The sequence below is a fragment of the Anastrepha obliqua genome, chromosome 1 (assembly GCF_027943255.1).
Source record: "Anastrepha obliqua isolate idAnaObli1 chromosome 1, idAnaObli1_1.0, whole genome shotgun sequence".
Classification (NCBI taxonomy): Eukaryota; Metazoa; Arthropoda; class Insecta; order Diptera; family Tephritidae; genus Anastrepha; species Anastrepha obliqua.
In genome coordinates this window covers 179,939,336-179,963,905 of record NC_072892.1, presented here as the reverse complement: position 1 = coordinate 179,963,905, position 24,570 = coordinate 179,939,336, and the positions used below count along the sequence as shown (strand labels likewise).

The window sequence follows — 24,570 nt, the reverse complement described above, 5'->3', positions numbered from 1 at the left end:
TTTGGCAGTACTTGACTTTTAGAATGTGACTGTATTTCGTAGTGGTAAAGTAGAGTAACAAAGTTACATATCTACATATTTGCGGTTATAAGTACAATTTAATATAAAATAAAAAATTAAATATAGAGACATTCAACGCACTATGGATTCAAATACACGGCGGACGATTAAGTATCCAAATGGGTTTTTGCCAGTGCTACAATCGGTGCACCAGTTGGCATCTCTGGAAATACACAAGCACTACCAGCGATGTCAATGTGAGTATATTTGATTGGAAACTTCGAATCGACGCCATGTTTGTCCAAACCAGTGGCTTGAATGAGAAAAGCGGCTGGAATCTAAAATAAAAAAAAAATTCAGTTTATAAAAAATATGTACATAAATATTTACAACATATTTCAGAAATAATTTACCTGATGACCTCTTGGCGTGCGTGTCGAAGGTGCATTATTGGCCTGTACGATGTCTTCGCCAATAACTTTACCTTTGTTAAAGTCGAAATCATCTGGACGCAACACGGACACCTCGAATGGTTCACCGAAAGATTGGCCGGTCTCTTGCAGCAAACGTGCATGTCCAGCCTTATGTGCCACACTATTATCGATGGCAATGGAGTAACCATCACCAGCTGAAATACAAGCGTGGCCAGTCAAAGTTGCAATAGTGAAGAGATGTGGGTCCGGCAGTTTGCCTACGACAGCCTTCTCCTTGAAGAGACACAAAGCGTCCGCCATGCACATGCGTCCCTCGGCATCAGTATTACCAACGCGTATGCGCACGCCAGCGCGTGAAGTAATAATTTCATCGGAGACATATGATTCCTCACCTACCGAATTTCGTACCATGCATAGAGCAGCCATAACGTGCACATCATCGGGCTTTTTCTCATTGACAATCTGTGCAACAAATCCATGAGATTCCACTTAACATATTTTGAGTTGATATTACCTGCATAAATCCAGCGACAGCAGCTGCACCACACTTATCACGTGACATGCCAGCCATTACACCACCAGCTTTGATATCGGCACCGCCGGTATCGTAGGTGACTCCCTTACCCACCAGCATGAGCGTCTTGCGTGCCGGCTTCGGTGGCACATACTCCAAAAAGATGATACAACCGCGATGACGGAGAACTTGATTTGCAGCGCGATTGACAGCAGCGAAAAGTGGGTACTCCTCTTGCAGCTCATAAACATCTTGGACTATTTGCATGTTCATTGAAGAGAGTACATTGTTAACGTAGACTTCCACGCGCAATGGCGACATACGCTCCGGATCACCCACACCTGCAAGTGCAGACAGGCAGTTAACATTTCGCTGCATACTTTTAGGCATGCGCATATAAGTATTGTTAATATTTAATTAAGGTCTCTTCTTTTCGCGTTAGCAAGTGGCCTTTATTAAGGCCTCTTCTATTCACCACTTCTCTACTCGCTATCTCCCTGCTCGATTAACTCGACGAAAAATTTGCATGCGATAGCAACAACAAAGTTATCCAGAAAAGTTCGGCGCTAGGGAGTACGTTATACCTCATTAAACTGCTATAACTAACTATCTTACAAACCCGTCTATATATATATATATAATTGGCGCGTACACCCTTTTTGGGTGTTTGGCCGAGCTGCTCCTCCTATTTGTGGCGTGCGTCTTGATGTTGTTCCACAAATGGAGGGATCTACAGTTTCAAGCCGACTCCGAACGGCAGATATTTTTATGAAGAACTTTTTCATAGCAGATATACACTCGGAGGTTTGCCATTGACTGCCGAGGGGGCGACCGCTATTACAAAAATGTTTTTTTTTTTCTTAATTTTGGTGTTTCACCGAAATTCGAACCTACGTTTTCTCTGTGAATTCCGAATGGTAGTCACGCACCAACCCATTCGGCTACGGCGGCCGCCTATAAACCCATCTAAGGCAGCTCTATTCCAGCGTTGCATATATCATTTATACCAGTAAATCCGAGCAATGCTCAACCAGCATAAAAAACCCCCATCAATTTTCTACAAAATTCAAATTTCAGTGCACTCACCAATATCACGTGCTATTCTTCGACCTGATTCCAAGACTAAAGCCTCCTTTAAAATAGACTCAGCTTTAGGCGTATCAATTAAAACAGAAAGCTCCTTAATTCGTCTTGCCTCCGCCGGTTTATCCTCGCGCAGTTGAATTGGCTGCAAATTGAATTGTTTATAGATTGAAAATGAGGGAATATTGAAAAAATATAGCCACTTACGACGTATAACTGATCCAAAGCACCGAGTACGGTACAAAGTTCGCTATTGGAGAAGCGTTGACTCGTCGGCACGACCAGCATGGGCGATTCAAAACCAGCCTGTGGAAGTGAAATAAAGAGGTGATGGATTTTTATTTATTTATTTTATTTATTAAGCTTTAATTGATTTTAAAATTGAGCTCACCTTAATGGCGCGCTCCATGGACTTGGCCGCTGCTTTTTGATATGTGCGCACATCGTGGTAATCAGTTAATTCTTGTACGGGTGAATAAACTATGGGCAAGTCCAGTTTATGCGATTTGAAGCACGAGACTACACTGTCAAAAGCCTGATCAAATGTACGAAATTCGTTAAATAACTCGGCCAATTCAGTGGGCACTTGACGATCGATAATGCAGACCACATCGCACTTGGTCTTTTGAATCTGCTTGGCGATCTTGACACTGCAAGGCAGCAGTCTGAGAGCAGAAAAAAGAAAAACAAATAGAAATCAATTAGTTATGTATACTTATACATATATACACACACACATTTGTCTTGGTATTTTTAAAGTTCAAGAAGAACATAATTCAGGAGCGCAAATAATAATATTTATACGCATACATACATACATACATAATGTACATACAGTGATGGCCAAATCATATGCAACTATTCCATTAGTTAAATTTTATGGAATGCTGATTGAGAATAAAATTATTTTAGTTTGGTATGCGTACTTTTATATAATTTTTCCAATTTAAACAAACTCCATCCTTAAAAAAAATTGTATAACAACTTGAAACATGCGTGGACAAAAAAATGCAAATGGTTTGTTCTGACACAAAAAAACATTTTTACAAAAGTACGGTTTCGAGCATAATTTATAAAACAAAGGAAGTGCCTGTCGTGTCAAAGCACTCACACCTGAAACCGTCGCAGATCATAAAGATTGAAATTTGCAAATATTGATTGGAAGTGCCCATAGACGCCTTCTATAAAACTTCATTACGAGGTTGCCGTTCGCCACCAAAACCATGATACTCGTATCTGTGATAAACAAATCAAAATATTTAAAATTTGCTCAACCGCATCTGGATTGGTCAGTTAACAAATGGAAAACTGTTGTGTTCAGTGATGAGTCCAAATTTAATTTAATAGACAGCGATGGAATATTTTGAAAGTGTTGCCAATATTAGACCGTTAACGGGCCGTCAGCTCGGCCATCGCTCAGGTTACTTCGTTGCCGTCTGAACAACAACTTCTGCTGTCAAATCCGCGATGACATGGCAGCCGAAGTTAATCTCACAATTTCGCTTCGAATGGTCAAACCTTATAATATAGTACATCGTTGTTTTAAGACATCTGTAAAGTGAAGTATAGTAGTAGTATAGGGTTTTTCAATAACAGGTGTTATTGGAGAATGGATTGCGCTATTGAGAGATGATTAACGATTTTTTTTGGCCTGAATTGGATGGTATTGGTCTGGACAGCGTTTGTTTTCAACAAGACGGCGCTACGTGCCACATAAGCAACAAAACCATTGATCTTTTACGGGAAAAGTTTCCGGACCGTGTTATCTCTCGAAGAGGTGATCACAAGTCACCACCGAGATCTAGTGATTAACACCTTGTGACTTTTTTCTTTGGGGCCACGTGAAAGAGAAGGTCTACGCCCACAGCCTAGGGCCGATTCAAGACCTCAAAAATGGAATTCGTGAGGCTATCGAGGACATAGGGCAGCCACTTTGCAATTCGGTTATGGAAAATTTCATGAAAAGGATATCGTCCTGTAAGCGTGGCCGTGGTGGTCATTTGGGGATATTATTTTCCACTATTAACGGCATACCTTCCTCTTTATAACACCGCGTTACACACATTCTGTCCTATGAACCAAATATACTTTTTCGGAAAGGAGATAAAAAATAAAAATAACGTGTATCGGCGATTTTCATGTACACGTCACAATTTTGTTTTTTTGTATTTTATAACTTTAAACGAGCAATTCTTGTATGCATATCTGCCACACGATCTCAGGATTAGCTTAACGGATTTGAATGAAATTGGGCACACAGATAGTGTATCACATTTCTAGACTTTTCACCTAGGTGTTACCACTGACAATGTTTCACAGGGTTACCACATGTTCGAAATTAAAAAAAAAAATGCATGAGATATGCCGATGTGGGTATCAAAAGAAAGGTATTTCACTCCGCATTACAATAGAGATATAAAACCCCGATTTTTTTATTAATTTTATTAAATTACAAAAAATTCAAGAAAATCTAAGAATTGATAATTTTTTTTTTAATTTTACATAATAAAAACATTTCCACGAGTCTGCCTGCAGAAATTCAGCGCGATTGGATCACGGAAAAAGAGTTAAAAATTGATCCAAAGTTTTTCACACAGGCGGACTACGAGCTCTATATTTTATACATAAAAAAAAATTCTGACGTGCACATGAAAATCGCCGATACACGTGTATTTTTATTTTTTCTCCCCTTTCCGAAAAAGTATATTTGGTTCATAGGACAGAAAAAAAGTTCGTTTTTGTAACGCAGTGTAATAAAATAAACATCCGATCATTTATATTAAAAAATAACATTCTTCTTTGAATATCAAAATAACACCTCCGTTTGGAAACCTCGATATTTGACTAATGGATTTTTTAGGAAACAGGGTTGAGCCATTGTGTAAAATTAATGGGATTAGGAGCCAATATCAGTGCAAAAATATTTTAGGGACTCTTATGTGGCCTTAGGCAGGGTGAGAATTGCAGTTGCATTGACTCTGCCAATAGGACAATGACCCAAAGCACGCGACTAAATCTGTTATTCTGTCGTTTCCACGACAGTCGGTTCTACGTTACGAAACGACCCGGATTTATATCCGGCCAAGGACTGTCACTCCAGCAGCATTCCCCGTATGTAAATATGGGGAATGTTTATGCTGCTACAAAAACAACAACAGCAACTAAATCTGTTACGTGCCTACGACAGTGGGTTCCGGAATGACCTGGATTTATATCCGACCAAAAACTGTCACTTCAGTAGCATTTCCCGTGTATGTATGGGGAATGTTCATGCTGCTACAACAACAACTAAATCTGTTAAATCAGGTTTTAGCGCCAAAAATTGTAATGGATCTCAATCGAAACATAGGAATAGCGTAAGAAATTACGAAGATCTTTTCAGTAGACTCCAAGACTCCTGACGAATCAAGTCCGATGAAAATCGTCGATAATTCATTATCATCAATTCCAAGACGTTGGGAAGTAGAGGATTTGCTTAACATATGTTTAAAATAATTTTCATTTCCTTTTCAAAAAGTTGAAGTTAATTATATTATATAAAAGAGCGCATACCAAAATGAAATAATTTTACTTTCAATCAACATTCTATAGACTTTAACTAAAAAATATATGTAATTATTCTTTAATAGGGCAGCAGTTGCATTTGATTTGCCCTCCACTGTATATGTGTTTGCATTGGACAGTGCAATACTCGTCTATACATGTATGTGTAGACAGACATATGTATGTATGTATGCAATGTGTGAGCGTTTTTATCAAACCAATCAACACTTTATTGTGGGAAATATTTTCTATTTGCGTTATGCAGCAATTGAGATGAAACGCTTTGTTGAACTCATTCACTTCCTCCCTATATATAATATATGTATAAAAAGAAACGCATTTATAGTCTGACCGTATTTTCCTTATCGTGCCGCTGTAACTTACAATTGATTTGCTGCTGATTACCTTATCGGTTCAGAAAGGAGGCGTAGTAATGACAATTAAGCTCAAATACGATCGGCAAATATCATTGGGAATTATATACAAATATTTTAAGCGCTCCTCCAAAGCTGGCCAGTTTACTTAGTGCGTTATTCTCGCATGTACAGGTATGCGTATGCAAATTTTCAGTTATTTTAAGTTCTACGCTGTTTCATGGCAATTCAAACCAGCCCGCCACGCCAAGGTAAAGAAGAGACTTAAAATAATTATTAACAAAAACAAAGTCGGCTTAAGGTGCAACAACATGTAGGTACATAAATATATATGTATGTATGTAAGTTGCTACATAGTACCTGAAATTATATTAAACCAAATTTATTTTAATAAAACTCACTTAAGAGAATTTTGTTGGAAGGATGGTATTGTTTAAAAATAAATAATTGCTTAGTGCACTTAGCAAACCTCAAACTTTTGAAAATGTGAATTAGTTTACACCTTATCAAATCTAATCTAATCTGCAATCAGTTTTTAATTGTATTTACTTAGTAACAGAATTTTTATAACTAATATTAACACGTACGTAAAATACGAGTGCTATTAAAGTAGATTTCTTAATATTTATGTTAAGGGGACAGATACCTGTAAAATTTAGAAATTTTCTGTTTTTTATAAAATGTTAATATAATCCTTTAAGGGGTTAGGGGTAGTCAGAATTTTCAAAAAATCGATTTTTTGTTTTTTGCATTTTCTTAAAGTATAATGTTTTAAAAATATTGTGTAAAAATTTGAAGTGAATCCGACAAATACTTTTCAAGTTATTCAACAATTAACAAAGGGCGCTCGGCCGCTCCGGAGCCGATAGCAAAACTTTAAATGCGTTTTTCTCAAAACTATGTTTTTCAAACTGGTGAACACTGTAACTTAAAAACCGCTACGTAGATTTCAATAAAATTTATACAGCTTTTGAAAAACATAAAAAACTTGTGCCTGATCGAAGGATTTTTTTTTTCAAAAATTTAGATTTTTTTTAACAATTAACTGTTGGTTTTTTTTCTAAAATCTGGAAAAAATTTTCTGAGGCCGCCATTTTGTTCATTTTGAAAAAAAAAAAGCTTCGATCCGGCTCGAGATTATCTATCAATAAAAATAATTTTTCTCATCCGATTGGTTTTAGATGAATCTGCAAGGATTTGTGATGTTCACCGCAAGGGACTTCTGGAGAAACGGGCTTCACACAAACAGCGATAACTTTTGCAATTATTAATTTTTTTTTTTTTTTGAAATTTTGGTGAAGTCAAGTTAAAACATGATGTTTTTATGCTATGTTTTTATTTTTGTTAAATAAATTAATTAAGTAGCAAAAAAAAATTCGTGAAAATCATCATTTTTTCGGGCCTCTGACTACCCCTAACCCCTTATGATTATGTCAAACAATTTTTAGAGCGTAAATTTAAGTATTTCTTATATTATAGATCGTCAACCTGCCGACTCTATTCTTTGCGTTCGAGCGCTGGGAGAGGTCTAGTTACGTTGCCGGCTTTAGACGCGTTTTTCTCAAAACTATATTTTTCGAATTGGCGTACACGATAACTCGGAAAGTTATTGACCGATCTGCCTGAAATTTTGCATACATCTTTTTTATGATATTACTTTCTATGCGGATTTACAAGTTTTCGAAAATTTTTCGAAAACATAATTTTTTCGAAGCAAAAACAGTAGGCAAATTCGCCCCAAAATTCATTTTTTTTTAAGCATATTATTCCGGAATTTTTCCCCCCCTTTTTGTTTAATTCATATAGAAATTATGACATTAATAACCAAAAAAATGTTTGGTTTTTTGTATTCAGGTCACTGACGCCGATGCTACAATGCCCGCCGCTTGAGAAGCCACCCTGCGACCTTCCTGGAAGAATTGAGTATGCATCCACCATTTTAAATGATTAAAATAAACAAAATTTTTGAATGTATTAATAAACTGCATGCCAATTTTGAAAAAAATATATTGACTTCTTCATTTTAAATAATTTTAATGAAAATCAGGGAAAATATGGCCGTTTACAGGTATGCATCTGTCCCCTTAACCAAGAATTGTCTGTAACGAAATATATGAATTATCATAGTTATTCACTTTCCGAATTTATGTAAGGAGGTGGCACTAGATCAACAAACATATTTAATTTCAATCAATAAAATGATTTTGGGCAATAAATGAAATGAATAAATGAAATAATTTCAATCAGAATGCAAACAAACAAATAAAGCAACAACAAAGAAGCAGATTACTTCGAGCTTCCTACGACAGTCGATTCTATATTACCCAAACGACCCGGACTTTTATTCGGCCAAGGGCTCTCACTCCAGTAGCATTCCCCGCATATAAATGGGGAATGTTTATGCTGCTACAATAACAACAATAACCTTCAAAATACCAAATCGTATGAAAAAAAAAACCAATCTGCTGCCTTAATAATAACACCTTGCATGAATTCGAATTGGAGTTTAAGCCCAACAATTGCCAAATTTATTTTAAGAGTTCAAGTGAAAATTAGGAGCACTTACTCAAGCTCATAACTCTACTAATAAAAAGGCAGGGCACAGAATTAAGAGAGGCCGTAATGTAAGTAACCGACGACAGTCGGTTCTACGTTACCGAAACACCCTGGACTATCACTCCAGCAGCATTCCCCGTATGTAATTATGGGGAATGTTTATGCTGCTACAACAACCACAACAAGGCCGTAGTGTACTCTGAGCGTTCCGTCCCAGAGGGAATGTAGCAATTTGCAAGTGTCAATTAGCCAACCTTTTAAAAATCGTTATATTTAAGGGGTTATATACCTTGTGTTTTTCAAAAAAATCAAAATAAATTTTATTTCTTTATCGTAAAGTACAATCCCTTGAGAACATTTTCCAAAAATTTCATAGAGATCTGAGCAATAGATCGAAAGTTACAGCGTTTTAAATTGTGCGTCGTCACGTCCTGAGCGTACGGCCTCATGCGGCGCTTGAAACTTTAAACGCGATTATCTCAAAAATGTGTTTTTCCAAAAATGCTTTTGCGGTGGACGCGATTGCAAAAAAAGTATTCAACCGATTTTTATAATTTTTTTTTAAATTGTTCGTAATTGATGTCGCCTCTTAGTGAACGATCAACTTTTTATGTATAAATTTTTATTTTGCAGATATGAATTTTTTAATGCCAATTTTAGGACTGTAGAAGTGGAGTTTTTTAAAAACATGTTCCTATTTTCACAAAAATCAAAATATTTAATATATTGATCGTTCACTAAGAAGATATAACCCTATACTAATGAAATCTTTTCGATTTTTTGATTTCAGTTGACTTGGTGGACTTGAATCGCGTCCACCGCAAGCCTCTTCCAAAAAAAGGGTCTTGGGGGAAAACGCCATAACTCCGCCATTTTTAAATATTTTTACACAAACAAAGCCTTTTTTTTCTTTAAACATTGTAATATCCAATAATAAAAACTTTTATACAATAAAATTATTGCTACATATCTTTAAAAAAAACCCAACTTCCGCTAATTTCACCGGACCACAAGGGATATAACCCCTTAAATTAGATTAGATTTCCTACGAGGTTTACACTTCGACCTCATTGCTTTTTGAGCACTCTACTCATCACAGTTGCCTTATCAAAATCAGAATAGAGCTGGGTAGGATTGAGCGTATGTGCCTCTCTTCTGGCTGCAGTTGGCCGAGATGTCTCAACCTTCTCCGCGCTTGAGCGCTACTTTCAAGCTCAAAATCGTTATATGCTCTCGTCTGCACCGATAACTTGCGCAATATCAAGGATATTATAAAATTTTGTTGATTATACACGTGAACGCTTCAAATTTTCTGCATGAATGTTGCCTTTCGGTTTACATTAACAGTCAAAAAAGCGATTTTTTCGCTGGCTGAATTTTTGCAGTTCACTGTTGACTAACGAAACTGAAACTGAGCGTTCACACTCTCAAGCAAGAGTAACTTGTGCAAAACTATCGAACTGGATGGATGATGCATTCTGCACTTTTCTTTCACATCAATATGTATTTGTCTTATTACTTACAAATGGTTCGATATTAATACTACGGTTGATTGACTCTCCCTGCGTTTTCTTGGCCGAGAGCTACTTCTTCTATGATAAGCGGATCTTTTGTTTGACATTCAAGAGCAGATTTATTCAGATATGCAGTTTATTTTTTGTTTCCTTTTTCAAATTGTGTCAAATATTTTATTACACTGTTTTTTCCGGTATTTACTGGGTATTATTCTATTCTATAGTACAAAAAATCATGCAAAATTTTAAAAATATTCTCGTTATTCCATATTTCCTCTTGCTGTAGAGACTAGAAACTATAAACAATTGAGCATACTTGGTTAAGTGCGCAAACGCTTGCAGCTGACTGCAATAAATATTTAATACACGTAGTTAAAACAAATCTCTTGAATATTAATAGGAAACTGCCTATGCAAATGTCTATCAACAGTGAAAACACAATAGAATGTAAATATGTTTGTGCGCGCTTGCTTATGTACACACATACTTATGTATATGTAACTCCCATGATTTTACTATATGTGTTATAAGAAAAATACCTTTTGTTAAAATAAAAAGCAAATTTTACATTAAGTATTTTCTACACAAATAAACTTTTTCCATGCGTTGCACCTCTTACACTCTATTTTAATCTTAATTTTCTAACAATAATTGTGAAATAAACGCAGGGAAAGCACTCACTCATCTAAAGTTGTGTTCATGTTTTCAGTAACAAACACAAAAAAGAAATATATGTAAAATTTAACCAACCGACAACGTCAACGACTGCTACCGAACTGAATATTTTAATACAACATTTCCAACCAATTATTACTTATCTAACACAACTACAAAAAAACCGGCTGCCGCGTACATTACTTTGGCACTTTGTTATTGCTACATTTTACAGATGACGGTTTATCTCCCGCTTAAACCGTTGATTTTTGTAAGCAACTAAAGAAATATAAACATTTTGGCAACTTTAGGAGTTCAAAAATGTGGGTGATAACTGCCGTTTCGACTACGGTTATTACTAAGGAAACAACAACACAAATTTTTACAGTGCATATTTTACTTACTTTTCGATGCCCATGGCGCACAAACAAGTTACACTGTGACCAATGAACGGTCCCGATGCTTCACTCAACTTCGGTTCACTTTTACAGTTTTCTAATGGCTTTTATGATAGGCGTTGTGATGCTTTTGACACGCCAGAAATCTTGAGTATGATGCAGTTATGGGAATACAATTATTTTAGCTGGCCTCTGTAATATAACTGTAGCTTCGATTCGCTCTGCAATAAATATTACGATATAATAATGAGTATAAAGACAAGAGATTCACTTTTGTAGAATTCAAGCTGTATGCAAAACATGTATAAACATGTGTAATACAAAGAAACAAAGAGAGGCACGCGATAATGTTGTGCTTATCAGTTGCACTCAAGGTGGATTTACTACACTTATTCATCCAAGTCGCAGAAAAACACATGGTAGATGAGTGTTGATCCAAAGTCTGCTCTCTAGTCTCAAGTAAACTTCTGAGCTGTAACAATTGCGCACCTGTAATTATTCACATTCGGAACTAAGCTTGCGATTAGTAAGCCATAATTCTCAGAATAAGTGGACACTGTAAACGATTAAAATTTGTTCCACATCTCTTTATTCACAAATTTTTGCCGGTTTTGTGTGCTCATAACCCTTTGTAATAAATTCATATGGTTCAATCAGCTGTTCGCTAGTGTTGCAAACACTTGCAACGTTTGCTAAGAAAATCCGTTCACCTCCTCAGGAGCGGTTTTGGTACAATTTTTTCGGTATACCCGCCTGCTAGGAAGAAAAATAAACTTTTTAATACCTGTTTTCTGAAATATATGGTTTCATTTAGGACTAGTGCGAGTGTCTAAATTTTGTTACTTCAATAGAGGAAAAGCCAAAACATTGTATCCAAGTGTCGGTAATGCAGTGTAAATGATGCATTTGAAATATTTGTAATTCAATTTAACTACCGAAAAGTGAAGCAGTTTTTATAATATTCTCAGAACAGTGACACAAAATTTATTATATTGCTAAACAGCGTGAAAGCCACCATCAGCAAACCAATTCAGATTTGAAAAAAAAATTTATGTAGCAAACGCGCGCTGAAAACCTCCAGTTTAGGTATTCAAATTTTGACGAACCTACGCACAGTCTTAGTATCGGCAGCTTATTTCCCGTGTTCCAATGGTCAATAATCGGGATTCGGATATTTTGCATGCATATCCAAATCTGTAAACGTTCTCTGAGCAAACCGTGTAGTCTATCATTCTTGATCTGAAAAACTGATTGTACGAGTGTGAATGTTTGTGAAATGAGGCGGCAGAAATTTCCTGCTCTCTCAACAATTTTACTTCGCATAGCCAGACCTTACAATTTATCCTTGGAACAAGCCCCAAATATCACACGCATCATTCGCCGATGATCATAAAAGGGGTAAATAAACAAATAATACGATACTTTTTATTTAAAGTAATTTAAAAGTAGCTCACATATAAATACATTTAATTAGATATCAAAAAGTGAATACAATTATCTTTTTTAAACTCCGTTGATAAAATTACGTATGTCGTCTATCAATTGCTGCAGCTGTTTCGCATCGAACAAAATAATCTTTCTATAAGGTATTAGCGTCGCGTCACCTTCCAGCCAATCCCCACTCATACCCACATCGCACTCATTTACGACAGAATATTCGAAAGAGTTTACAGCTTTAGAACAAATCACTTCCTCTTCAAGGTTAGTGAATGTATCCTCAGCTGCTTTTCCCTTGCGCGCTTCTTTTCGATAAAATTTGATAATCATCAAATAGTAACTAAAATTGAATTTCATGCCCTTCTGTTTGGCTGTCAATACTTCCTTATACAAGCTTTCTAGCAATGGTATGGAAATCTGTGCCGGTATGTTGATGAAACGCTCATTGATTAGAAAACCCACTGGTCGGCCATCGTTGCCAAGCACATCGCGGAAGTGCGTCAACACAGAGTCTGTTGCATGCTTTTCTGCTCGTTGTACTATGTATCCACGTAGTTGCTCTATACAAGCAACATCCTTCTTCGCGGTCATGTTAATAACGGTAGTAATGCCAAATATTGTTCCATCTTCAACCATGTCATCGTCCATGTCACTCTCTGCGCCATCCTGCTCGCATTGATAAATTACACTGCCCACGTAATTTTGTCCTAAAACAAAGCATATCCGCGTTAAAAGTCGTCTCAAATTCAATAGAAAGTTGTAATAGTATACCAATTATCAATCCAGCCATTTGCATGGTGTTAATCGGTGCTTGTAAAAAGATCCGTTGTAATAGCTGAGAAATTCCATGACAATCGGGATCGGTAGGCGCGCGCCCTTCGAAATCGACTTCCACTTCCTAATAAAATACAGTAGTATTTAAGGATGTATATTTGTTCCAAAATCTTCTTGTATTCTTTACAAACCTCATTGCCGGTGTAGGCATCAGGATGTGCTCCATCTTCGTCTGATTCACTTGAGCTGTCCGAATCATCATTCGCTGGGTCTTCTTCCATCGCATTCAGATTTTTCTTTTTATTTGCTGACATGACTTTGTTTGGTGTTTATAACTTCTTACTAAGTAAAATATCGGCATTAATTTAAGCAACTGGTTAAGCTGTTTTTATTTTGATTTTAAAAACCAATAAACAGCTGATTAATAAGCACGTGTTTCTTTGCTCTGGTAGCAATGAACACAGCCGCAAGCTACAGTGATGCATTGACAAACAAATCTGTGTTCTAATGGCCAATGGTCGGAATCAGAATAAAAATTGTGCACGCAAATAACAAATAATAACAATATTATTTTGATAGGCGCCTACTATACGTTGAACATTTATTGTGATATTTGGATCACTGTCCATATTGATAAATTTCAAAATATTTCGATAGTTTGTGATATGGGTCTTGATCCATTCAATAAATGATATGATTCAGAATTGGGATCCTAACATCGCGATCTTTATTAATCGTATACGTGTCGTGTCGAGGTCTTGTTTAATTTGTGATCCGTTCTATTCGTCCATTAGTTCTATTTCATCATTTGTTTGTCAGCAAAGTCTTTTGTTGGTGATTTGGTTGCGCTGTGAATTAAATTAAACTTAGCACGTAGAACTTAAATAAAATATTAGTGTAAATAAATACAGTTTATACGAGAGTTATTTCGACAATGTTTCATTTAGGAACGACGGAAAAATATTTCTTTAATTGAATCTTAATCAAATAGATAACTTTTTATAGCGACAGACGGATTTATACCATATAATAGAAGAGTACATTTTTAAGTTAAGGTAAGTTAGTTATTTTACACTTTTCTCCAAATAAAATGTTTCACTATAAAGCTAAATAAAAGTCACAAACTAATGGCAACATAATTTGCTTGTTTTACTTAATTTTAATGGTTCATAACTTTACTTTTTGTTTTACGTTCACACGTTCAATTTAAGATCAAATACTTTGTACCCATGCACCTCTACTTATATTCTGTCTTTAATAACTATCATAATTTCTTGATGGGCAACTCGTATTTTCTGGCAACATCTGCTTGTCATCTGGCATTCATGTTTCTGTTCATGTTCGGTATTGCCAGTAGTTTTGCCAATATTCGCGATGTGTCACAATATTGTGTGAGGAATGGTAATCCCTATCTTTAAGGGGGGAAGCTGGTCTAGAATTTTGAAAAAAAGCGAAACATTTTTTTTTGTCTTAAAAGGTGCTTTAGGGTCTTAGAAATAATATACCAAATGAGGGATGCCAGCAAAAATGTCTAAATGCCCAAATTTTTCATTCGACGGCAGTGCCTCTCAGGTATGCCCCGAACGCTACTTACAACTTTAAACGCGTTCTTCTCGAAATCACTTTTTTTAAACTGGCCGAAGACATAACTCGAACAAATCTTTACCGATTCTTACGAAATTTTGACAATACATTCGAAATACCTTTCTCCGGAGACGTACGTAGGATTTTTTATTTATATTACATAGTTTTTTTTTTAATCAACAATTTTATGTCGTTCTTTATAGTGAAAATTGTAACTTTTTGTTCAAACGTGCACCATTTCGCGAAAAACAAAATATCGAAAAAATCCTACGTACGTCTCTTTCTGTTGTTATATAGAAACTAAAAAAATGTTATTTTTTGATCCAGGACAAAAATTAAGGAGTTTACGTCTTCGGCAATGGACCCACTAGAAAAAAAGGCGCCTTAGGAGAACTGCTGGACAGCGGCCATTTTGAAATTAATTCAGACGAAAAATTTTGTATTTGTACCATGAAAGCTATATTATTAAACCTATTTCACAGATTTTCGATTGATTCCTTTGTTGAGTCAAAATAAATTCATAAAATATGCCCATTTTTTGCGCTCTAGACCAGCTTCCCCCCTTAAGCTAGAAAACAGCAATTTTTCACGAATGCATAAATTATATATACTGTATTTATGGTAAAAAGTGGTATACATTGGAAAAGGAGGAGGCAGTTCCCATGCACACTGAAACCTTCATATTGCTTCTCTCTGTAACCACTTTTTAAATATTATTATATACTTACATTGTATAATTTAAAATTGGATAAAACCTGTTACTTACTTATTGTTATTAGTCGAATTTACAACCACATATTTTTATCATATTTTTCATAATTTTTTTTTTCGTTCCCACGACTGTCGGTTCTACGTAACCGGAACGACCCGGATTTATATCTGGCCATGGACTGTCAGTTGAGCAGCATTCCCAGTATATGTATGGGGATTGTTTATGCTGCTACAACAACAAGAACAACAACATCATTTTTTTTCTGAATTGAATTTTATGTTGTTTTCACTAATGTAGTAGGTGAATTGAAAAGTGACAAATAAAGCGTGAAGTTTTTATTATTAGTACGAGTATTTATAGGAAAATACGTGAAGTTATTAGTATTTCATTTTTTTTTTTTAATTGTTACTATCATTAATTTTACAAATAAACTTAATTTGAATAAATATTTAATAACTACTCTTCCAAATATTTCTGATCATATAAGCATAGAGTTCATAACATTTGAATCGCTGATTTTACTGTCTACTGCCTGGCAGCCTTAAACTAGAACTGACATTTCGCCGTGACTGAATGCGGTAAAAAAGTGCAAACAAGGCAAATTCGTAGAAATTTATTATTTTTGATTCCAATCAGAAATCATGCATACGGATTTATCTCCTCATCTGCATACGTCCGAGTGCAATCAACTAATCGAACAACTCGCCACTTGTCATACAGAGGTAAACAACTAATACATAACAATTTTATAAATTCCTATAATTAGTCTTTTAATATGCTTTCAGAACAAATTTATCAAATTTTTAGGTGTCTGCAACGAGTTTGACTCTCAGTTAGTGAAGTGTTTGAAGCGCGAACGCCAAGCGCGTGCTGCTGCTAATCGTGTTAAAGCGGCTGAGCGACAAAAGCTCGTAAGGGAGCGCATGCTTTCTTCATAAACGTCTTCCCATTTACTCTACCAAAACAATGTTCACAAGTCCGGTAGATTCAGCAGATCCACTGCTGCCCTACTACTATACGCATGTACCAGAAATCATTGGCGGCATTGAGGTGCCACCCATAACCGACGACTGGGTTGAGAATTACCCCAGTGTTGTTGACCGCTTTTACACGCGCTACTATTACATCAAGGAAAGCCCAGACCCAGCTCCTTACCAAGTACTTTTCCACTCAAATCGCGTATGCTTGATTTGCTTGGCCCCAGAGCATCCAGCATTAAAAGCAGGCATCAAATCATTCACCTTCGACATTGGCAATACAGACCGTAGCAAAAATACGGTGAAAGGAAAAGGTAAAAAGGGTGGTATGGTACTTCAGCACGACTCGACATTAGCCATACTGACCACAGAGCAAGATAAAGCCTACAAGATACCCAGTTGTGTGCAAAGCAAACTAGTCGAAGTTAATACGGCATGGGTTGACGAACCAAAATTATTGGAGAGCGCCGCCGAGGGTGAAGGTTATGTGGCCATTGTACTGCCAAAACCTGAGGATTGTGCGAATATTAAGCGACGTCTATTAACACAAGAACAATACGTAGAGAAATGGGCTGAACTACAAGAAAATATGACTTCAACGTTAGAAATTGGGTAAGCAGCTGTGTTGGCTGTAAATAACAGTGTACATATGTAATTGTAGAAGAACAGTTTTGGTGGTTATAAGGGAAGCGTATTGAATTTGATACATCTTAATTGTATTACGTTGATAGCTTTTAAATAAAATTGTTTTATTGTTCCCACACAACTGCTTTTAGTCGAAATGTGTTATAGTATCGGATGTTGTTGTAAGAGCATAAAATATTCACCTCGAATTTTTATCCCAATAAACACTCCCCAAAAGCCTTGGTTGTATGTCGCTGTACTGGTTATTGCCGCTGGAGTATGCCCGATTGTAATGCAAGGGCCAATTTAAATAGTATTAGAATTAATTATTGCAAGTGTATTTCTGCCATGAAATTAGCTCCTCATAAAATCTGTCGTTCGGGGGTGGTATACAACTGTAGGTCCTTCCATTTGTGGAACAACATCAAGACGCACACTACAAATAGGGGGAGGAGCTCGGCTAAACATCCAGAAAAGAGTGCAAGCGCCAATTATATACGTACAGGGTCCGGCACTCGAAGTGTAACCAATTAAAAATGCCATAAATTTAGTTTGAGAAATTTCTTTTATTCAATGCAAAGTAAAAAATGTGTGAAAATAATACAAAATTAAGAATCAATTTACCTTTGCTTGATATGACCAACTTTTGCCTTGACTATGGCCTTGAGACGGTCCAGAAACGAATCGCATGCTGTCCGAATGTGACTTGCAGGTAATTTCGCCTACTCGCAAGCAATGGCTTCTTTCTGCGCCTCGAGACTGGTGAATCTTTTAGTTCGGGCCTTGCTCCTCAAAATGGCCCATTACCATAACCTGTGGCGGGTGCTGGCTCCTGGTGGCCAATCGATGACTCAAATTCTCGTATGAACGGTCGCTCAAATAAACCCTATGGTTTTGGGAGTGTACGAATTGTTCAATTTGAAAAATTGTCTCGTCAGAAAAGACAAGGTTCGGAAATTGACCGCTTGCGGCCAAGAGAAACAACTCCATCGGTCTCTCAAGTCTGACTTGTTGCTGCTTTGGTAAAGATCAAGCGCCTTTGGGATGCGGCGGAAGCTACGGTAAGATATTTTCAGTTCTTTCGCCATTTGATTGGCAAATCGTCGGGGATTTCGCTTGAGTCGCTTCACTTCACTTTTTGGACCATTTCGCGTGACGTTCAGTCTTTTGATGACCACCTCCATGACGTTTCGCGATGCTACCAGGATCATTGTAACGAGTAATGGTGCGATAAACAAAAACTTTATTTACTTTAAGGTGCTCGAGCTCACGAACAATCGCTGGTTGTGACTTTCCAGCCAAATATAATATAATCACACTATTGCGTTTGAAATCTATTACTCATTTTCTTTTTTCGGGTTTACTCCCGGCAAAATACTTTCGCGCGCTTGTAAACAATTCTCTGCACTGTCAAACTGCGCGAGCGGTCTGAAGTTGGTTACATTTCTAGTGCCGGACCCTGTATATAATTATGGAAATAGCCCCGAAGCTACGAAAATTCTGCACCAAACACTGCTAATGGAAGTTTTCTGATTTCACCTTCAGTGAGTAAGATTCCCAGTTAAGTAACGTATTGAAATAGGTTTTCTGTTTTCAGGGCAGCTATAGGGTAGGCCATGTAAAATTTGCTTTTTGAATCGGCTATAAAAAAAAACTAATCAATATTTTTTCAAACTTTTTTTTTATTTTGAAGACTGAACATTGTCATTTATGAATGAAAAATAATATCGTTGAAATGACTGCCACGACTGGCTTTACAGTAGGCCATTCGATCAACCCAATTTTTAAGCACATTTTCGATTGTTTGGGCTCCAATTTCATGAATGGCAAATTCGATTTCGTGTTTCAAAGCATCAATCGTCTTTGGAATGTTCGCATAGCATTTGTCCTTAACGGCTCCCCACAAAAAATAGTCCAACGGGCTTAAATCACAGCTCTGAGGCGGCCAATTGATATCGGAATTCAAAAACGCTAGCCAAAAGTTCGAGTGTAACTTTGGCAGTGTGACAAATTGCACCGTCCTGTTGAAACCAAATGTTGTCCATGTCACCTTCTTCAATTTCAAACAACTCGTTGAGCATGTCACGGTAAGGCTCGCCATTTACTGTAACCGCTACTCCTCGCTCATTTTCGAAAAAAAATGGCCCGATGATGCCGCCAGACCAAAAACCGCACCAAACAGTGACTCGTTGTGAATGCATTTGTTTCTCTACAGTAACGTATGGATTTTCTGAGCCCCAAATCCGACAATTTTGCTTATTGATGTAGCCACCGATGTGAAAATCAGAAAAGAAGAAGAAGACTCACCACTTTGGAAATAGGTTTTCAATATTTCCCAATTTTGTTCAAGCGTATAGCGTCTCATTTCGTAAATGTCAAACATTTAAGTAAATTATGAACACATTTGACATGCCATTTGTGTTACCATTCCCAAAAAAATAGGTGGTTTCCGAGGTTCCATACCCCACGAACTATCAATAAGTCTTAAATGCCATTCACCGAGGCACTGAGGTATTCACTACTTATGGCGATCTCTGAGCTCGAGTTTTGTGACTCGCATGCGAGAGGCAATTTATTCAGTTACTGTAGTAAGTTAAACTCTTACTTATGCATTTTGCATATGCACCATCAGCTTGAAACTCCCGACTCTCTGAAGGACAACCAAACATCCATTTGGAAGAAGCGAATCTTGGTGAGATCACACCTACGTATGGAACTTTAAAGCTTAACAGGGTTTATGCAGGAGCAGTGTCTTGATCGAATCCAGATCAAAGCGTCTCCGTTATTATTGTTTATGCAAGCTACGTTGGCTGCATCATCACGGCAGATGGTGGAGCAGATGAAGATGCCAACTGCAGGCTAAACAATGCATACAGTATGGGGGAGTTCGCAAATCTCCACTCGCACTAAATTACGAATACTCGGCCGGAAGCGAAACATGGTTGGTCTCTAACACCATCACACAGAGGCTACAATCCTTCATCAACAAATGCCTCTTCATCATCTGCAGAATATTGTGGCCAACACCATCAGCAACGACGCACTGTGGAGATTAACGAACGAGGAACCCATCCTTAGGCAAATCAAACGCAGAAAGTGGCGATGGATAGGTCACACATTGAGAAAACCACCAGATAGCATCACGAGGACGGCATTGGACTGGAACCCGCAAGGGAGCAGAGGTCGCGATCGACCAAAAAAGACTTGGAGAAGGTCGATGCTGCGCGAACTAGCAGATGCCGACATCTCATGGGACGATGCAAAAAAAACAGCACAGCACCGTGTACGATGGAAGAGTCTTGTCGAGGTCCTATGCTCCCGAGAGAAGTGAACAAGGAAAAAAAGCCAATTTCGTGTCTGCACTGTAGTTACCGGATGATAGGTTCACACGAGGGCTCTACGTAACACGAACGACCTGTATCTATACTAATATTATAAAGAGGAAAACTTTGTTTGTTTGTTTGTTACGAATAGGCTCAAAAACTACTGGACCGATTTTAAAAATTCTTTCACCATTCGAAAGCTACATTATCCACGAGTAACATGGATTATATTTTATTTTGGAAATAGGGCTCGAGATATAGGTCAAAACGTGGACCCGGGTAACCTTCGGACGTGTATGTACAATATGGGTATCAAATGAAAGCTGTTGGGGAATGCTTTAGTACAGAGTATTTTTCATGCCGCTCCGTGACTGGGGTCTCGAGATATAGGTCAAAACGTGGACCCGGGTAACCTTTGGTTGTGTATGTACAATATGGGTATCAAATGAAAGCTGTTGATAAGTGCTTTAATACGGGGTAATTTTCATACCTATTGATGACTAGGGTCTCGAAATATATGCCAAAACGTGGACCCGCCGTGTCTTTGCACCGAATTAAACCAAACTTACGCACATTGTTAAGTAAGTATTGAAAATGGGTTTCGTAAAGTTTGGTTGTAATTCGGAGCACTGGCAACGGGTACAGCGTTCTTTTGAACCATCCATAGTGTCGCTTACTTTTTTAAGGCTTGGGGCGGAACTGAACTGTCAAATTGACAGTGTGAGTTACAATGGGTCTATATTTCTTTCTGATTTGGATGCCATAAGGAAAAAACGTAAGTGCAGCATGTAAAAATTGTTTGTGAATTTTTTTGGAGTGGATTTTGGAACAGTGAATAATTTCTTACGAAATTTGAGAATTTAATGTGAAATCCGAATGAAATTATGTGTTCGTGAAAAAAAAATTTTTTTCGTTTTTTTTTTTGAAAAATATAAATGGATAATGGTTAAAAAAGCTCCAATGGATCAGGAAAAAAGACGATTGTTTATTCATATGCGTTGATTTGACATTTAAAAACAATCTTCTTTTTTCCTGATTTTCAATTTATATTTTATATTTACTCAAAAACAAATAGAAAAACAAAAAATATTGTTTATGCCAAAGCGCTTGAATAAAGAATAAAGAAATAAATAATATGAAAATCATATATTTTCTGTTCTAAACCATATCTATTCTATTTTAGTGTGCCCAGCGAAGGGGGCCGGGTTTGCTAGTTTACTTATATACACGACCGAGGACTATTACTGCAGCAGCATTCCCCGAATATGGTATGGGGAGTGTTTATGCTGCCACAACTACAACAACATCTGTCTTGTGGCAATCGGTTCGCTGTAGGGTTTGGAAACTGAAGAAATCTTGATAATAGTTTAGAGTTTAACAAACCATTGCCGTCCTTATGCTAAAATTTTAATTCTCATTTCAGCGCTTTTGATATATCGAATTCGGTTTTCTTCTTTTTGATTGGCACAATAACCGCTTACGTAGTTTGGGACGAGTTTAACAAAGCGCGCCAGTCGTTCCTTTCTCGTGCTAACCGGCGCCAATTGGACACACCAAGTGAAGCCAAGTCGTTCTCCCTCTGATATTTCCAACGTAGAGGAGGCCTTCCTCTTCCTCTGCTACTACCAGCTGGTACAATATCGACCCTTAAGTCCACATGACCCAGCTAACGAAGACGCTGGATCTTTAATCGCTGCACTGTGTCTATGTCGTCGTAAAGATTATACAAAAGTCCGAAAATCTTCCGCAGAATCTTTCTACCAAATATTTCAAGGGACGCCTCATCGCATGTTGTCATCGTCCAAGCTTCTGCACCATACCATAGGACGGGCATGATGATAGCTTTATAAAGTCATAGTTTTGTTCATCGAGAGGACTTTACTATACAATTGTCTAGTTAGCCCAAAGTAGCACGTTCTCACGATTGACATTGGTGAAATGGTTGCGGATCAGACTGATACTGGCACTCCCTAAGAAGCACTAGAGCGTCGTTTTGACATTGGTATACCTCTAAATTTGTTGGTTGGTTATTCTTCCAGAATCCAACTAGCGCTTCCGCACCTTTTTGTTGCCACATCCTCGTTATCAACTTGTTTACCAATTATTTACGGCATGACTATATCCAGTCTGCGTGGTTTAAGAACCTTATTAGGTTGTTGACATCTGAGCCCGACAGTTGTTCGAGACTCTCGAACAGCGGTTTGCCCAGGGTTAACATTCTGTCCTTCCATAGGGCAAGGCATTCACAGAGGAAGTGGAAGATTGTTTCCTTTATTTCCGGTTGTTTACAACTGTGAGAGTGGGTGGTGTGAGGGATTGGCTGATTGTTCTCCGACAGACTAAAAGCCAGTTATGACTGCCGTTAGTCTGTAGGCGTGCCGTCGTTTCATGTTTAACAATACTGACGATTGTTTGAGGTTGTAGGTGGGCCAGAACGTTCTGCTGATTTTGCATTTTGTCTGGTCTCTCCATTTACATTCCGCGATTCGAAGGTATTTTAGGCAAATTGTGCTCTTGACTGCACCTAAGGGTGTGAATACCGATTCTGCAAGAGCGATACTCATGGCAGATCCCCCTCTTGCCAGTACATCTGCTTTTTCGTTACCTTCAATGTTCCGATATCCCGGGACACAGATTAAGGTAACTTTATGGTTTTCACTCAAGGTGGTGAGGCTATTCCTACTTTGTTCCACCACTTTAGAGGTTGTTTCGGCCGAACCCAGAAATGTGCGAATAGTAGCCTACAAGCTTCCCCAATTGCCAGTACTTACGCCTGGAAGACACTGCAGGCATTGGGGAAACGCACAGAAAGAGAGTGGCAAAATTCCTATTGAACGTTACCATCGGGACGATGTAGTCAGTCCTCACCGAGGTTAACTGAGTTTGTCGCAGTAATAGACTAGCGTGACCATAAGTTTTTCCTTTCCAGCGACCCGCTTCGTTTAACCTAAATGCACTCATGGTTGCCATCTTCTTGATATGTAGATCTACCGGAATAACGTGTGCCAGTGCATTGAGAGCCTCTCTAGGACATGATCTGACTGCACCCACCGTTTTACAGAATCTAATCTTTGTATTTTGCCGAGTAATTTGGTATTGTACTCTCTCCCTAGAGCTTTCCACCAAATTACGGAACCATACAATAGAATAGGTTGCACAACCGCATTATACAGTCATAATGTATGCTTAGGTTGAAGACCCCATCTTTTTCCAAGCATACGTTTACAGGCATATAAAGCAATTTCAGCTCATAAAGCTTTCCTTACCCGTTCTTCGACGTTTAACTTCCAGCTAAGTTGGGAGTCCAAAATAACCCGTAAGTACTTTGCACTGGGTGAAAGTGAGAGGGTTTGTCCGTTAATATTTGGAAAGGTAAAGATTGGTACCTTATATCTGGTGGTAAAGAGCATGAGTTCTGTTTTACGCGGGTTTAAACCTAGGCCACAGCCTGTTGCCCAAGAATTATGCTCGCCTAATACCCTTTGAATCGTAATTGGGACACAGTCCTGACGCCATTAGCACCACATCATCAGCGTACGCCACCGCTTTTACCCCACCTCTATTAAGTTTTATTAAGATTTTGCTAATCACACATAACCAAAGAAGTGCAGATAATACTCCCCCCTGTGGAGTAACCCTATGGACTCTCTTAGTTATGTTGACATTACCCATGTTTGCTTTGATGATGCAATAGCTGATACAATTTTCCACCTCGAAGTCTATTAACGCCCTTTGAATAGCATCAGTGCTAACGTTATAAAATGCGCCTTCTAAATTTGCATTCAGCTGATGTTTTTTTTTTCAGTAGCTAAAAAGTTTTAAATCTTGACGCTTAACAAACGTTTGCCTTTCTTGGCCTAGTGTCAAAAACACAAAAAAACAAATAACGCCATTTGGAGCGTGAAATGAATTCATATTTATAATGCCCCATTTGCTTCCATACTTCCGGGCTTACCGTTAGATGACCTTGACGCTTTTAGAGTAACACCAGCCATATTGCGCTGGAAATTATGCTTCAAAGTGAACTTATTGACTAGCCGATTTTCCGTCCAGTCAATAAAACAACCGC

At 37.6% G+C, this 24,570-nt stretch overlaps 4 protein-coding genes across 5 annotated transcripts; 2 read left to right on the top strand and 2 right to left on the bottom strand.

Moving 5' to 3' along the window:
• LOC129242528 (putative aminopeptidase W07G4.4) lies at positions 1-11,591 on the bottom strand. Of its 2 annotated transcripts, XM_054879227.1 has the most exons (8): positions 11,574-11,591; positions 11,077-11,291; positions 2,423-2,696; positions 2,239-2,337; positions 2,035-2,176; positions 949-1,289; positions 414-896; positions 1-338 (listed from the first exon to the last, which is right to left on the bottom strand). In XM_054879227.1, exons 2-8 carry the CDS (start codon positions 11,088-11,090, stop codon positions 168-170), a joined length of 1,524 nt encoding a protein of 507 aa, XP_054735202.1. In that variant the 5' UTR covers positions 11,091-11,291; positions 11,574-11,591; the 3' UTR covers positions 1-167. The 2 variants fall into 2 exon arrangements, with proteins under 2 accessions (XP_054735202.1, XP_054735193.1); XM_054879218.1 differs by lacking the exons at positions 11,077-11,291; positions 11,574-11,591 and adding an exon at positions 10,700-10,831.
• A 917-nt stretch (positions 11,592-12,508) lies between these two features.
• On the bottom strand, positions 12,509-13,724 carry LOC129242551 (protein BCCIP homolog). Its single transcript, XM_054879251.1, has 3 exons — positions 13,473-13,724; positions 13,279-13,405; positions 12,509-13,214 (listed from the first exon to the last, which is right to left on the bottom strand). The coding sequence occupies exons 1-3, from the start codon at positions 13,593-13,595 to the stop codon at positions 12,574-12,576; spliced, it is 891 nt and encodes a 296-aa protein (XP_054735226.1). The 5' UTR covers positions 13,596-13,724; the 3' UTR covers positions 12,509-12,573.
• A 2,355-nt stretch (positions 13,725-16,079) lies between these two features.
• On the top strand, positions 16,080-16,515 carry LOC129242564 (COX assembly mitochondrial protein 2 homolog). The gene is made up of 2 exons (XM_054879278.1): positions 16,080-16,299; positions 16,363-16,515. The coding sequence occupies exons 1-2, from the start codon at positions 16,219-16,221 to the stop codon at positions 16,513-16,515; spliced, it is 234 nt and encodes a 77-aa protein (XP_054735253.1). The 5' UTR covers positions 16,080-16,218.
• A 28-nt stretch (positions 16,516-16,543) lies between these two features.
• LOC129242558 (protein Abitram) lies at positions 16,544-17,320 on the top strand. The gene has a single exon (XM_054879264.1). It carries the CDS (start codon positions 16,544-16,546, stop codon positions 17,168-17,170), a length of 627 nt encoding a protein of 208 aa, XP_054735239.1. The 3' UTR covers positions 17,171-17,320.
• Positions 17,321-24,570: the final 7,250 nt, after the last annotated feature.

Excerpts from the sequence above, each read along its gene's own strand:
- LOC129242564 (XM_054879278.1), top strand. The coding sequence starts at position 16,219 with ATGCATACGGATTTATCTCCTCATCTGCATACGTCCGAGTGCAATCAA. Across the intron at positions 16,300-16,362 it reads TCGCCACTTGTCATACAGAG|AACAAATTTATCAAATTTTT; the intron begins GTAAACAACTAA and ends ATATGCTTTCAG.
- LOC129242528 (XM_054879218.1), bottom strand. The coding sequence starts at position 10,719 with ATGAACACAACTTTAGATGA. Across the intron at positions 2,338-2,422 it reads CCATGGAGCGCGCCATTAAG|GCTGGTTTTGAATCGCCCAT; the intron begins GTGAGCTCAATT and ends TCACTTCCACAG. Across the intron at positions 1,290-2,034 it reads AAGAATAGCACGTGATATTG|GTGTGGGTGATCCGGAGCGT; the intron begins GTGAGTGCACTG and ends CTGCACTTGCAG.
- LOC129242558 (XM_054879264.1), top strand. The coding sequence starts at position 16,544 with ATGTTCACAAGTCCGGTAGATTCAGCAGATCCACTGCTGCCCTACTAC.
- LOC129242551 (XM_054879251.1), bottom strand. The coding sequence starts at position 13,595 with ATGTCAGCAAATAAAAAGAAAAATCTGAATGCGATGGAAGAAGACCCA. Across the intron at positions 13,406-13,472 it reads ATGCCTACACCGGCAATGAG|GAAGTGGAAGTCGATTTCGA; the intron begins GTTTGTAAAGAA and ends GTATTTTATTAG. Across the intron at positions 13,215-13,278 it reads AATGGCTGGATTGATAATTG|GACAAAATTACGTGGGCAGT; the intron begins GTATACTATTAC and ends GCTTTGTTTTAG.